Genomic DNA, 12,626 nt, shown 5'->3' on the forward strand with positions numbered 1-12,626 from the left:
ATAATTATTATTACAAAAAGTAATTATTAATATGTATAAAAATAACATTGATATATATAATTATTTGATCAAATAATTATTATTGTTAAAAAACAAAAAAACATTGTAAAAATTCATTAAAAAAAAAGAAAAAAAAACGGCAGACAAAAAAGGAAAGGAAAAAAGGGGAAAAACAGGAAGAAAGAAAATGTAGGCAAAGGGTTTCAAACCCGTGCCATTGAAATCAGCCTACAAGTCAGTGAAGTCACTATTATTGCCATTACACCCAACCACTATTTCAATTTTAGTTACCAAACTTTATAGTAATATCAATGCTGATGCGGGTTAGGGTGGCACCAGAGACCAACTCAACATTGAAAAACCAAGTAGAAGTAATTGATAAGCACGGACGCTAATTAACAGACGAATGAAGCAGGATCTGGTGGTGAAGGCACTTCCGCTGAACCTTCAAGCATATGAACCACTCTCTTCATCTGCGGCCTCAATTCCGGATCTTCTTGGACGCACCACATCGCTATCCTCACCATTTTCTCAAATCTCTTGATGTCATCATCTCTCATCTCCTCCTCCACCAACATCTCCTCCACTGCTCCGTCGCAGCAGCAGTCATAAGCCCAGTCACTAAGAATCTGCCTTCTCTGGTCCTCAACATCAGGGTCGAAGTTCTTCCTGCAGCACACCAACTCCAGCAGCATGATCCCGTAGCTATACACATCCACTTTCACTGTTATCGGAATGTTTCCGAACCATTCCGGCGCAACATACCCTCGAGTCCCCCTTATCCCCGTTGTCGTCCTTGTCTGATCGGCCCTCATAAGTTTCGCTAACCCGAAATCCGATATCTTTGCAGTGTGAGCGTCGTCCAAGAGCACGTTATGAGGCTTGATCACTACTACAAAAACGCTCATAGATAACGGATAAAATCCGTTATCTATGACCCCAAAAAACCGATAAGTATAGTGGTGATATCTATGATACAGTCATACATAACGGTTTTTTTACCGTTATGTATAATAGTATAGATAACGGTACGATGCTCATACATAACGGTACATAACCATTATCTATAATAGTTATACATAACGGTTTTTCACCGTTATGTATTAAGATTTTATCGTTATGTATTAGAATTTTTTTTATTTTTTTTAATCATAGTTAACAGTTTTTTGTACTTTTTATAACGGTTTTAACCGTTATCTTTGATAGAAATACATAACAGTTTTTTTGTATTTTTTATAGTGTTATGTATTCCAACTATAAGTAGTATATTTAATATTTTTTCTCAATTTTTATATTATTTATCTCAAAAAATAAATAAATAACTTTAAAACAACAAAATGATAAAATCAACAATAACAATTTTATATATCATCCAAAATATTCATACATTACCATCCAAATGAACCAAGTATCAAGTATACATCATTATTGCATATTCGATTCAAAATTAAAAGTACCAACTATCTTACAGCTAAAACGAAAATCTATCATACTATGTATTCTAGCACTAAGTCCTCAAGAACTAGTTGCTCTTTCCTGAAATCCTTCTTCCTCATGAAAGTAATCTGCAATAGAGATTTAGTGAAAAATGAAGAATGACCGCTACCATCATAATTATTAAAGTGACAAACTAAAAAAATAGGCACCAAATAGGCAATCGTCTGAGGTAGCACATTACATAACTTAAAGTGCACCTGAGCCCTTCTTTTCTCTTCCATCTCTTCCTTGAGGGCTTCGTTACTGCACCTTCCCAAGAAGTCGAACATAAGATCCGACATAATAGCAAGAGCAGCTAGCAGAGCCTGCAAATGTCCAAGAATCCCGCTCAAGAATCCCCCAGAAGTAAAGATAATGAATGTAATTCCTGACAAATAGTATGAAATGTCAAACCAAATTAATAAACAGACCTGATATTGTTTCCCGATTGGACAAAAATCTTTCCCAATAGTTCTGCACCAAAAATTTACATAATTGATTAAGATGAACAGTGCATAGTTTTCCAAGAAGAGCTGGAGCTCTTTCAATCGTCATATTGAAAGGAGCTCAATGAAGAATTCTAATAACATACAATAAAAATAGATGCATAAATTATGAAAGCGTAGATATGTCAAGGCAGTGGAGATGGGTAAAACTCACGTATACGAGAAACATCTACTTTCTAGTCAGGAATATATACCTGTTGCAAGCATGGGATCCACAACGAATACTCGAGAGCCTTCAGGAAATTTCTCTGGCAACCTATTTTAAAAATAAAAAGTCAATTGCTTAAGAAAGGGTTTAAAATATAGGAGAACACATTTAATCAACTTAAACTGAGATCCAATAAATTGTGTTTGCAATTTGTACATACTTGTTCAAATATACACTTGGCTGAAGTGTTTCTTCATTTCTGCTGATACCTAGCAATATTAGTTCCAATAAGCCCCAAAGATCAGGTCAAAAGGCAATATAAGTAGGACTAAAAATTCTTTTCGCGGAAACTGATGGTGCATGCTCTGCCAAAGCCAGGCCAGCTCTCAATATGGGAACAATCTGTAAAGATACTGATGGTCTCAAGTCAAGCGAAAATAAAACTATCAAAGTAAAAACCTTAAGACAAAGTATTATTTCCAAGATTTTATACCTAAAAACAACAGAATCATACAAAAGGTTGGAAAAAGAATGAGCATGGAAGACAGAACATATGTGCGCGCACGTGTGTGTGTGTGTGTTAGAGAGAGAGAGAGAGAGAGAGAGAGAGAGACTAACTGCAATGGGTTCCCTTGGATCAATAAATTCCACTGAGGCAGGACCCATTGGTGACTGGATCTCTCCACTGATAGTTGGCTGGCAGTAAATCATAAAAAAACCAAACTTGTAACTTAAAAGCATATGCATAATACATGATAATACATGTTCTAGTCATAAGCTTAAGCTTAAACTAATATGTAAAATACTTTCCTAAATAAACTAAAAGTTCACATTGTCCAAATTTGCAGCTTCTAAACAGTAACTCAAGTATACACATTGGTTGATGCAGTCATCTAATGTTAACATATTTATTCATTGGTAAGGGATTTGTCAAAGTTAAAATATATGGAGTACTAAATACTAATAAATTCACAAGGGATTTGTCGAAGTTAAAATGAGTTGTAAGAATGTCACTGTACAATGATCCACACATCAACACATCTAACATTTTCCTGACAAGAATCATATCACAGCATTCAGCTAGGAAAGGTTGATGGAATTCGCAAGAAAACAGCAAGCCGTAACACAAATTTTAACCAAGTATTATCATCAGAGGAACCACCACACCTAATACAACGATCACCGTGATCATCAAGATTGTATGTGCATTTGCATACAGAACAGTAGTTCTAAAACAAGTCCAAAAGAGGATGTTATTACGAAGGCTCATCCGGTTGGATGTCTATGGATTTCATAACATGATACTACAACACTAAGGTACAACAACGACAACTACTGGCAGAAACAAAACTTGACTATACCATCATTTCAAGTAGACTCCAACAAGAACACACAAATAATCATGTATCTAGACTTGCTTATAGAGCCAGCCACGAAAAATGGAAACAGAACTTGATTATACCATCATTTCCAGTAGAATCCAACACAAACACACAAATAGATAGATAGATAACATGCCCTAATGAGCACGGAGGTTCGAATACCCAACAGTCAGATTATTAACATTAGCCACATATGAAAATATGTAGTCACACAACTTGAACAGAGGACTGCATGCTTATAAGTTAATGAGCAATAATCCACATCAGAGATTATGTACAATAACTTAAATCCCCAAAACCACCTTATATTCAGAAATAGCACACCGGTGATAATGATGGAGTGAAATTGTTGAGCTAATTATGCGTACCTTTTCTTTTTAGTTAACATTTAGTATATCAGAAAGGAAAAAACAAAAATGCAGCATTTTTGTAATCTCCTAAATGGAAGTTGTCAAATCTCACCAGCCACTCCCTTGATGCCTCATATATTAGTAATCTCCCAAGCTCAGCCATAGCATTCTCTGAAACAGCACAATCAAGCATTTAAATAGAAAAAAAAAGTAATACTAAAACAAACAACGAGACAAGACCAGGAAGCCTACATGAAAAAACCTTCACCAAATTGGCATAATCTAAAAATGCCAAGCATATTCCATCGCTAATTCAATTCAATAAACTACTAACTTCGACATTAGCATTTTCTAATATAGCAAATACATCAATCCAAATTCTTTTCGCGGACAAAAATTGGACTTACTGAATATAGGACAAGGCGTCTGCTCATTCCGAAGAACTGAAATCCAATGCTTAATTAAAGGATGCGGCGGGACGAATACCTACCAATAACACGACAACTAACCTCAATCAACATCAAGCTCAATTCTCCACTAATCCTCAAATAAATAAATAAACAAAAATTCTTCGAATATTCAAATTCAATCAACATTCTATCTCACAAACTCACCAGCATTCTACTCCCAGACACAACAGATTTCTCCGCCGTCGCTTGGCAATTCATGGTAATGGCACGCCGTTTACGACACTCCCTGCGCAATGGCTTGAACGGCGGCATTATGGTTTAGAGAGAGAGAGAGTGGAGTGGGGTTTTCTGTTTTGTGCTTGAAATATTTCCCGATCCGACTTTGGGGAGTGCTAGTACGGCGTCGTTCGCAGAAATTCAGAGAGGAGAGGGAGGCTGAAAACCCTAGGCGTCGATTCTGGGCAGCTGGTCGACGGGAGTGGCAATCCGCAGGCAGGAGACGACCGCGTCGTCCGACGCCTTCTTCAAAATCCTGCTCGGCGGAACCCTAGCTCTGAGGTCGGAAACCAATTTAGGGGAAATGATGGTGGAATCCGGCCGAGCAGACGGCCGGCGTGGCAGCGACGCTGGTCGTGGCGGCGAGTCGCGACGGCGGTGGCAGGGCGCGACCATGGTGAAGAGAGAAAGAGGCCAAGTTCGATTTGGGAAAATTTGGTGGGGGTTGTTAGGGTTTTGATATTTTATAATAAAATATTAATTTTAAAAATAAATATAAAAAATACTAATACATAACAGTATTGAGGCGCTCATATATAACGGTTAAAACAACCGTTATAAAAAAACGCTAATAGATAACAGTTGTCATAACGGTTCGATAATACCGTTATGTATGCAACTAACAGATAACGCTCATACATAACGGATTCACTAAAACCGTTATCTATTTCCATGGACAACAGTACATAGATAACGGTTTTTTGTCAAAACCGTTATCTTTTCAAAAAATGCGCTCATACATAACGGTTTTCTAAAAAAACCGTTATGTATGAAGTGTTATGTATGTGTAATTTTGTAGTAGTGGATGTCGCAGTGTATGATTTGTGTGCTACACTCTTCGTGCAGATAGCAGAGGCCTCTTGCGACCGCGACCGCAATCTGCACCCTTGTGTACCATTTGGGCTTGGGTGAGTTTTCAAATAGGAAGGTGGCGAGGGAGCCATTGCTCATGAACTCGTACACCAGCAGCCTGTTTTGGCCCTCGTCGCAGTATCCCAACAGCTGCACCAGGTTCTTGTGGTTGGTCTTGCTGATTGAGCTCACTTCAGCTCTGAACTCTTTCTCTGCATCATCTACCATTCTGCTCAGCTTCTTAACCGCCACCATCTTTCCATCTTCGTCGATTAGAGCCCCCTTGTACACTGTCGAGTAAGTGCCGTTGCCTAACTGTTCACTGAATCCATTGGTGGCTTCTTCCAGCTCCTTGAAACCGAAGCACCTTATGTTCACTCCGGGATACACTCTCTTGTTGCCTTCTCCTTCCCCATCCTTGTTTGATTTTCTCCTGGAATCGAAGAACAGCTTCGATACCAGTACAAGTAAATTGAGAAACACAGAAGTTCCGAGCAAAACTGCACCGGCAATGATGAAAGCGACTCTGTTTCTCTTCCCTGACTTACCTGAGGAAGGGCTGACGACAGTGCTGTTTCTCATCCTCACCTTTATCAAAGCTTTCCCCTGCACACTGGAGTTGATCTTCCCGTTGGAAAGAGGGACTCTCTTCTTCCAGCAATCGGTGTTTCCGTATATAGCAACATCACAGAAACAATCACTGAGGCAGTCCTGTCTGCACCAATCCTCTAAGACTCGAGTAAAATGTTCATAGTCGGATAAAGGCCAATTCACATTGGGCATGTCGTTGAAGCCGAAGAGATCCTCGTCATGATTGCAGCTCTGCGGAATGAAATCCCTCTTGCATGCAGTGGCCCAGTAGTTGGGATCGATTGCAGAGTAGCCCCAAGGGCAAGTGCATCGCGGGCGTTGATTAGTTCCCACGGAGCAGAGGCTGTTGAAGCCACAAACACCTCCGCCTGTATCTTGAGTCACTGCAGTGCATATATTGGAAGGCAGGAAGTCGTAAACAGACCATGCCGTGGCCCGCCCACCACTCGAATTGGACTTGGGATACAGATAGTGCCTTAGAACACCATCATAATCCAGCGTCACTCTCTGGTAAAACTGCGTCGTTGGAGCTCCAATATTTGAGTAGATGTTGCTAAGCAAAGTCCCGTTTCGGCTGACGAGGTTGACGTATCCGGATGTGTTGAAGATGAAGCGGAATCCATCACCCACCGTCTGCGTAGCCAGATAAGCCTTGATTGGGTCGCCCATGGGGAAGTTTCTAGTATACCACACGAGATTCCCATCGGTCTGCATAATGAAGAAGAATCTCCCTCGAGAGTGATTCCTGTCGGAGAAACTGGAGATGAGCTGGCCGTCTCGATTCAGTATCTGGGATGGGACTAAAGTGTCAGTGGGTTCGTCGAAGCTCTGCCACAGGTTTTCAGAAGCAGCGCTAAAGAGCACCAAGTTGCCGGAGTCGAGCAAGGCGGCGTAGGCTGCGGCGGGGTTTGCGGCCCAGAACTGTCGGCCGCTGGGATCGTTGAGCTGGAGCCTCCCGTTTGCAGCAAGTCGGAGTGTGGAGCCCTGTGGGGCAGGATTGTCGCGATTGGCTGACCAGATTATTGTTTTTTCAGGTATTTTGTGGAACCAGATGGCCAGCAAGTAGTCGCCCCCTGCTGTGGGTTGGAATCCGAAAGCGAATTCAGCAGAAGGCGATAGCCAAGTGGAAGTGGCAGCGTTGGCAACGAGGGATGAACCCAGAGTTATGTTGGTGCGTGATTGCGCGGTGGCTGGAATTGGTAGCAGCAGTAACACGACAGTGATGATCAGCATGTTCGTTAATGGCAGTGATCTGCTTGGTGATGAAGCTACAAAAGCCATTTCGGGGGTTGTTTGTTTATCGTTCTTTCTTCTCAGATTTATGAGGAGTTCAAATTAAGTTTGGGAGAAACGCATACAAGACTTTTTGTGGGTGTTCGCTTAGATCTTTGTGGTCGTTCAAGTCTTTGTTTCATGAATACAAAATTACATAAATCTATTCAGAATTTGTCTCATGGGATCGGCAATTAGGTGAGCCACACACACATTTCTTTGCAGCAGCACCGAATACGCGCACGTAATTGTAGTCAAACGTTACCTGGAATGCAAAAGTAGACTTGATCAAGATCTGACCCGCATAGACTAATATTAGCAAAAATTGTGAAGACCTTCTATCTGAGTTCCGCTTTACAGACAAGTAATCTAAAGCTTATGTGTTTGTTCAAACCCCCCAAGCTACACAAGACATTCTAGATATTATTATTATGGGTAAATTTGGTTTAAAATCATAATAAATTTCCAAATTTTGGTTTTTCCCACAAAATTTTATTCTTGTTTCAAAATACATAATAAATCACTTTTTTTGGAATTTCCCATAGTGTGACTTTCCAGCGAATTTTTTAAATGACGTGGCACCGAACTTGAATGATGTGGCATATTTAAGGGTTAAGTATCACTTTCCCCCTCAACGTTGACACACCTATCGCCTTTAACATCCTAACGTCGGGGTCGGCGTTGTTTATTACCTCAACGTTTCAAAACTGAAGAAAAACGCCCCCACGTTTTAACGGTCGCCCCAAGCGCAGCTCTAACGGGATCAAGCACCGTTAAAACGCAAGGGGCAATTAGATTGTCATGTCACACAATTTTCATGTAATTATATTGTATTGGCACGTTATTTAAATTTTTTATTGGAATCTGTCATCGTGGGAAATTTCAAAAAAAATAATTTATTATGAATTTTGAAATAAAAATAAAAGATTGTGAGAAAAACCAAAATTTGAAAATTTATTATGGTTTTATACCAAATTTACCCTATTATTATTAACCCTCATATCAGATACACTTCATTTCGTCTCCCACATTCTTCTAAAAATCAGAGACATAAATGATGTTGCTCAACTAGGCCTGATAAATGATTCATCACTTTCAGCAGATATCATTACCTTTTTAATATCTCTAAGTCCAACACAGACTTCTCCGTTCATCATCCACTGTGATCATAAAAATGAAATGTCAAAGATCATTAGTATTTCTAAATCCCTCCAAGTCTCTTTTCTCAAGTTACAGCAAACACTTATATGGCATAGTTTTTACATTTTAACTAATTAAAGTTAATAATAGGATCGGATAGCAGAAATAAGTTGTCATTTAAGTGTAATATTGATCAAGAATCTCCATTTTTAGCAAGTATAAAGATCACACGTAATAATTTCTTGAAGATGCAAAAGTTCTGTTGGGCTTCACATGAAACGTAGGAGTATTTTTCAAAAGTAGCATATTTGTATTCGAGTAAATAGAAGTTGTCTGAGATTGATGACAAAGTGCATATTCCAATTTTAGAAAGAGTTTGTGACTGTTGGTGGCAGACAAACTTTTCTGCTTTTACTTTTTGCTTTTTCTTTGTTGACTTCTTTTCCGTAGTGAAAGTTGTAAGGAGGGAGAGAGAGCATTATTCTTCCGCTTCTTCATTTTTCGATAGAAGAGAGAAGAGAGAGCTGTGAGAGAAAAACAGAGAGCTTGGGGTGTGATATACACGAGAGATCGTGAGGTATTTGAAGAGGGTTTTTCCAGCGTGGGTTTGAGAGTGTACGAGAGTGAGAGGTTGATCTCATCTTGGGTGTAATTCTCGATTCATTGTGTGACGAGTTCGCGGGTTGTGCGAATCGTCGGAGTTCTTCAATATTACGATTGGTGTTGCTCCCGTGGACGTAGGCATTTGCCGAACCACGTAAATCTCTTGTCTCATTTATCGTCTTGCATATGATCTTGATTACTTGTGGAGATTTTCTTGTTTGCTAAGATTGGGGACGTTTCTCGGTTGTATGTGCGTTATAAATTGTTTCCGCTGCATTGGTATTATTGTATGGATTTGCATTTGATACCAACAATTGGTATCAGAGCTTGATATCAAATTTGGGTGGTTGAGCTCACATTTGAGGGGTATTGAGCTGGTCCTTGCAGAGGCGCATACCAGGTGTTCGACGAAATTCCTGAGAGAAACGAAAATCTGAAACAAGCTGAAAAATGACGTCTACGAGTGGTGCGGTCAAGATAAGAAAGTATGAGATAGCAAGGTTCAATGGGAAGAATGATTTTTCCTATTGGAGGATGCAAATGAAGAATTTGCTAATTTCACAAAAGCTACACAAAGCTTTGGCGGGTAAAGAAAAGAAGCACGAAGACATGTCTAATGAGGATTGGGAAGAGTTAGATCTTGAAGCACGAGCGTCGATCATTCTCTGCCTAGAGAGGGATGTTGCTTTCTTGGTGGACAATGAGGTAACCGCCGCGGGAGTATGGTTGAAGTTAGAGGCGAACTTCATGACGAAGACTCTAACGAATCGGATCTACTTGAAATCCAAATTGTACACTTGCAAGATGGAGGAAGGTACACCTATCCAGGAACATTTAAACAAGTTTGATAGGTGCATATCGGACTTGAAGGATATTGATGTGAAGGTGGAAGATGAGGATCAAGCTCTCATGCTATTACTCTCATTGCCAAAATCGTATGAAAATCTTGTACAAACCTTGATGCTCATGGGCGACACTCTGACGATGGATGAAACTAGGACTTCACTCCTGGCGGATGATCTTCGAAAGATTGCAACTAGTGGCATGGCTACTAGTGGGAGCAAAGAGCAGGCACAGGGATTGTATACGAGGGGCAAGACAAGTGATCGAGAGAAAGGCAAGGGAGTAAAGGCTAGATCCAGTTCAAAACCTCTTGCAGAGAGACCATGTTTTAAGTGCAGGGAACTTGGGCATTTCAAAGCAAATTGCCCCAGCAAGAAGACAACTTGGAAGAAGAACAAGAACAAGTACAACAACAGCGGGAAGGTACAAGGGACACAAGAAGCTGGTTTTGCTTCGCAGGAAGGGGATATCGGTGAGTGTTTCAATGCCACGGGTAACGAGGAAAGCTCCGGTAAGTGGATACTTGATTCGGGATGCTCTTATCATATGTCTCCGAATAGGAAGTGGTTTACTACCTATGAGGAAATAGATGGTGGAACTGTTTTGATGGGAAACAACCATTCCTGCAAAACAGTGGGGGTCGGTTCGATCAGAATCAGGATGCATGATGGGGTTATCAGAACCTTAAAGGATGTGAGACATATCCCGGAACTATGTAAGAACCTTATTTCCGCTGGTGCTTTGGACTCCGGTGGATGCAAAATTATCACTTGGAATGGAGTCATGGAGGTTGTTCGGGGTTCTTTAGTTGTGATGAAGGGTATCCGTCAAAGAAATTTGTATACGCTTTTGGGCACAACAGTGACGGGAAGTGCGGCAGTTGGAGCAGATGGAACTAGTAGAAATTCAGGGGACTACACCCGGTTATGGCACAGGAGACTCGAACACATGTCAGAGAAGGGCCTGCATCTACTTTGTCAAGAAGGTTTGCTGAAGAACTTGAAGAAGCCTTGCATGGAATTTTGCGAGCATTGCGTGTACGGGAAAACACACCGAGTTCAGTTCAGGGCCAGCAAACACAGGAGCAAAGGCATCTTAGATTATGTGCACACTGATGTCTGGGGGCCAGCTACAGTTACCACCAAGGGAGGCTCCAGGTACTATGTCACGTTTATTGATGATTATTCTAGATATGCTTGGATTTATTTCTTGAAGCATAAGAATGAGGTGTTTGACACATTCAAGAAGTGGAAAGAAATGGTTGAAAACAGGACAGGAAAGAAATTGAAGACATTGAGATCTGATAACGGTACAGAGTATACAGATGGTGACTTCAAGAAGTTCTGTGACCAGGAGGGAATTGCTAGGCACTGGACTGTCAGGAATACACCGCAGCAGAATGGGGTCGCGGAGAGACTGAATCGCACGCTGCGAGAGCGAGCAATGTCCATGCGGTCTCATGCAGGGTTAGGCAGAGAATGGTGGGCAGAATCGATGTTTACAGCACTTCATGTCATAAATCGATCTCCACATTCGAGCTTAGGTGGAGATACTCCATACAGGCTATGGTCTGGGGAACATGCAGATTATGAGAGACTCAGAACTTTTGGATGCACAGCATACTATCACGTCAGCGAGGGAAAGCTTGAGGCGAGGGCCAAGAAGGCAATATTCTTGGGGTATGCAACTGGAGTGAAGGGTTATCGCTTGTGGTGTTTAGAAAATTCAAAGTTCATAATCAGCAGGGATGTTGTCTTTTATGAGTATTCCATGGCAGCTAAGTTTAAAGCTACAATGCCCGGTGAAGATGAAAATGAGACGGTCAAGTCTCAGGTGATCGAGATAGAACCTAAGGATCAACCAGGTTCTAGTCGTGTTCAAGAAGTAGGTCATGGAGACACTCGAGAACAGAGTGATGAGGAGTCTGAGCTCGAGGCTCTTGATCAAGAGAATGTAGATGTTTTACACCAACAGCGGCTCGCGGATGATTTGGTTTCCACTAGGCCAAAGCGAGCATACAAGAGAGTTCAAAAGCTGGGGTCAGATCAGCCTTTGAAGCATTATGGGCAGGCAAACTTGGTCGGGTGCGCACTACCAGAGGATGATGCGGTGCCAGCATCATACCAGGAAGCTATTCGGGACAAGAATAGCTCAAGCTGGTTGGCTGCGAATGAAGAAGAGATGGAGTCTTTTCGGAAGAATCAAGTTCTGGAGGGGGTTCTACCTTTGCCCAAAGGAAAGAAGGCTATTGGTTGTAAGTGGATCTACAAGAAGAAAGAGGATAATTCTGAGCTCGGTGGGATCAGGTACAAGGCGAGGTTAGTAGCAAAGGGATATGCACAGAAGGAGGGAGTGGACTACAATGAGATTTTCTCTCCAGTAGTGAAGCACACTTCTATTCGGGTGTTGTTGAGTGTTGTGGCTCACAGTGATCTTGAGCTGGAACAACTCGATGTCAAAACCGCTTTCCTGCACGGAGACTTGGAGGAGGAGATTTATATGCGTCAACCTGAGGGCTACAAGGTTGAGGGTAAAGAGGATCATGTTTATCGCTTGAGGAAATCCATGTATGGATTGAAGCAATCTCCTCGACAGTGGTACAAGCGGTTTGATTCTTTCATGCTGAAGCATGGTTATTCCAGAAGTGATTATGACTGTTGTGTCTATATTCGGAGACTTCCTGGAGGTGAGTATATCTATCTTTTGTTGTATGTGGATGACATGCTTATTGCCTCGAAGAGCAAGGTGGAGATAGATAGACTGAAATCTCAACTTGG

At 41.1% G+C, this 12,626-nt stretch overlaps 1 protein-coding gene and 1 pseudogene across 1 annotated transcript; both read right to left on the reverse strand.

The window, feature by feature from the left end:
* Nucleotides 1–395: 395 nt before the first annotated feature.
* LOC130993876 (G-type lectin S-receptor-like serine/threonine-protein kinase LECRK1) lies at nucleotides 396–7,390 on the reverse strand. The gene is made up of 8 exons (XM_057918912.1): nucleotides 5,350–7,390; nucleotides 4,270–4,348; nucleotides 3,975–4,033; nucleotides 3,268–3,359; nucleotides 2,177–2,238; nucleotides 1,695–1,864; nucleotides 1,494–1,565; nucleotides 396–881 (listed from the first exon to the last, which is right to left on the reverse strand). Exons 1-8 carry the CDS (start codon nucleotides 7,270–7,272, stop codon nucleotides 396–398), a joined length of 2,943 nt encoding a protein of 980 aa, XP_057774895.1. The 5' UTR covers nucleotides 7,273–7,390.
* On the reverse strand, nucleotides 1,339–5,051 carry LOC130995479 (uracil phosphoribosyltransferase-like; annotated as a pseudogene).
* Nucleotides 7,391–12,626: the final 5,236 nt, after the last annotated feature.

Source organism: Salvia miltiorrhiza, chromosome 7, assembly GCF_028751815.1.
Source record: "Salvia miltiorrhiza cultivar Shanhuang (shh) chromosome 7, IMPLAD_Smil_shh, whole genome shotgun sequence".
Lineage (NCBI taxonomy): Eukaryota > Viridiplantae > Streptophyta > Magnoliopsida > Lamiales > Lamiaceae > Salvia > Salvia miltiorrhiza.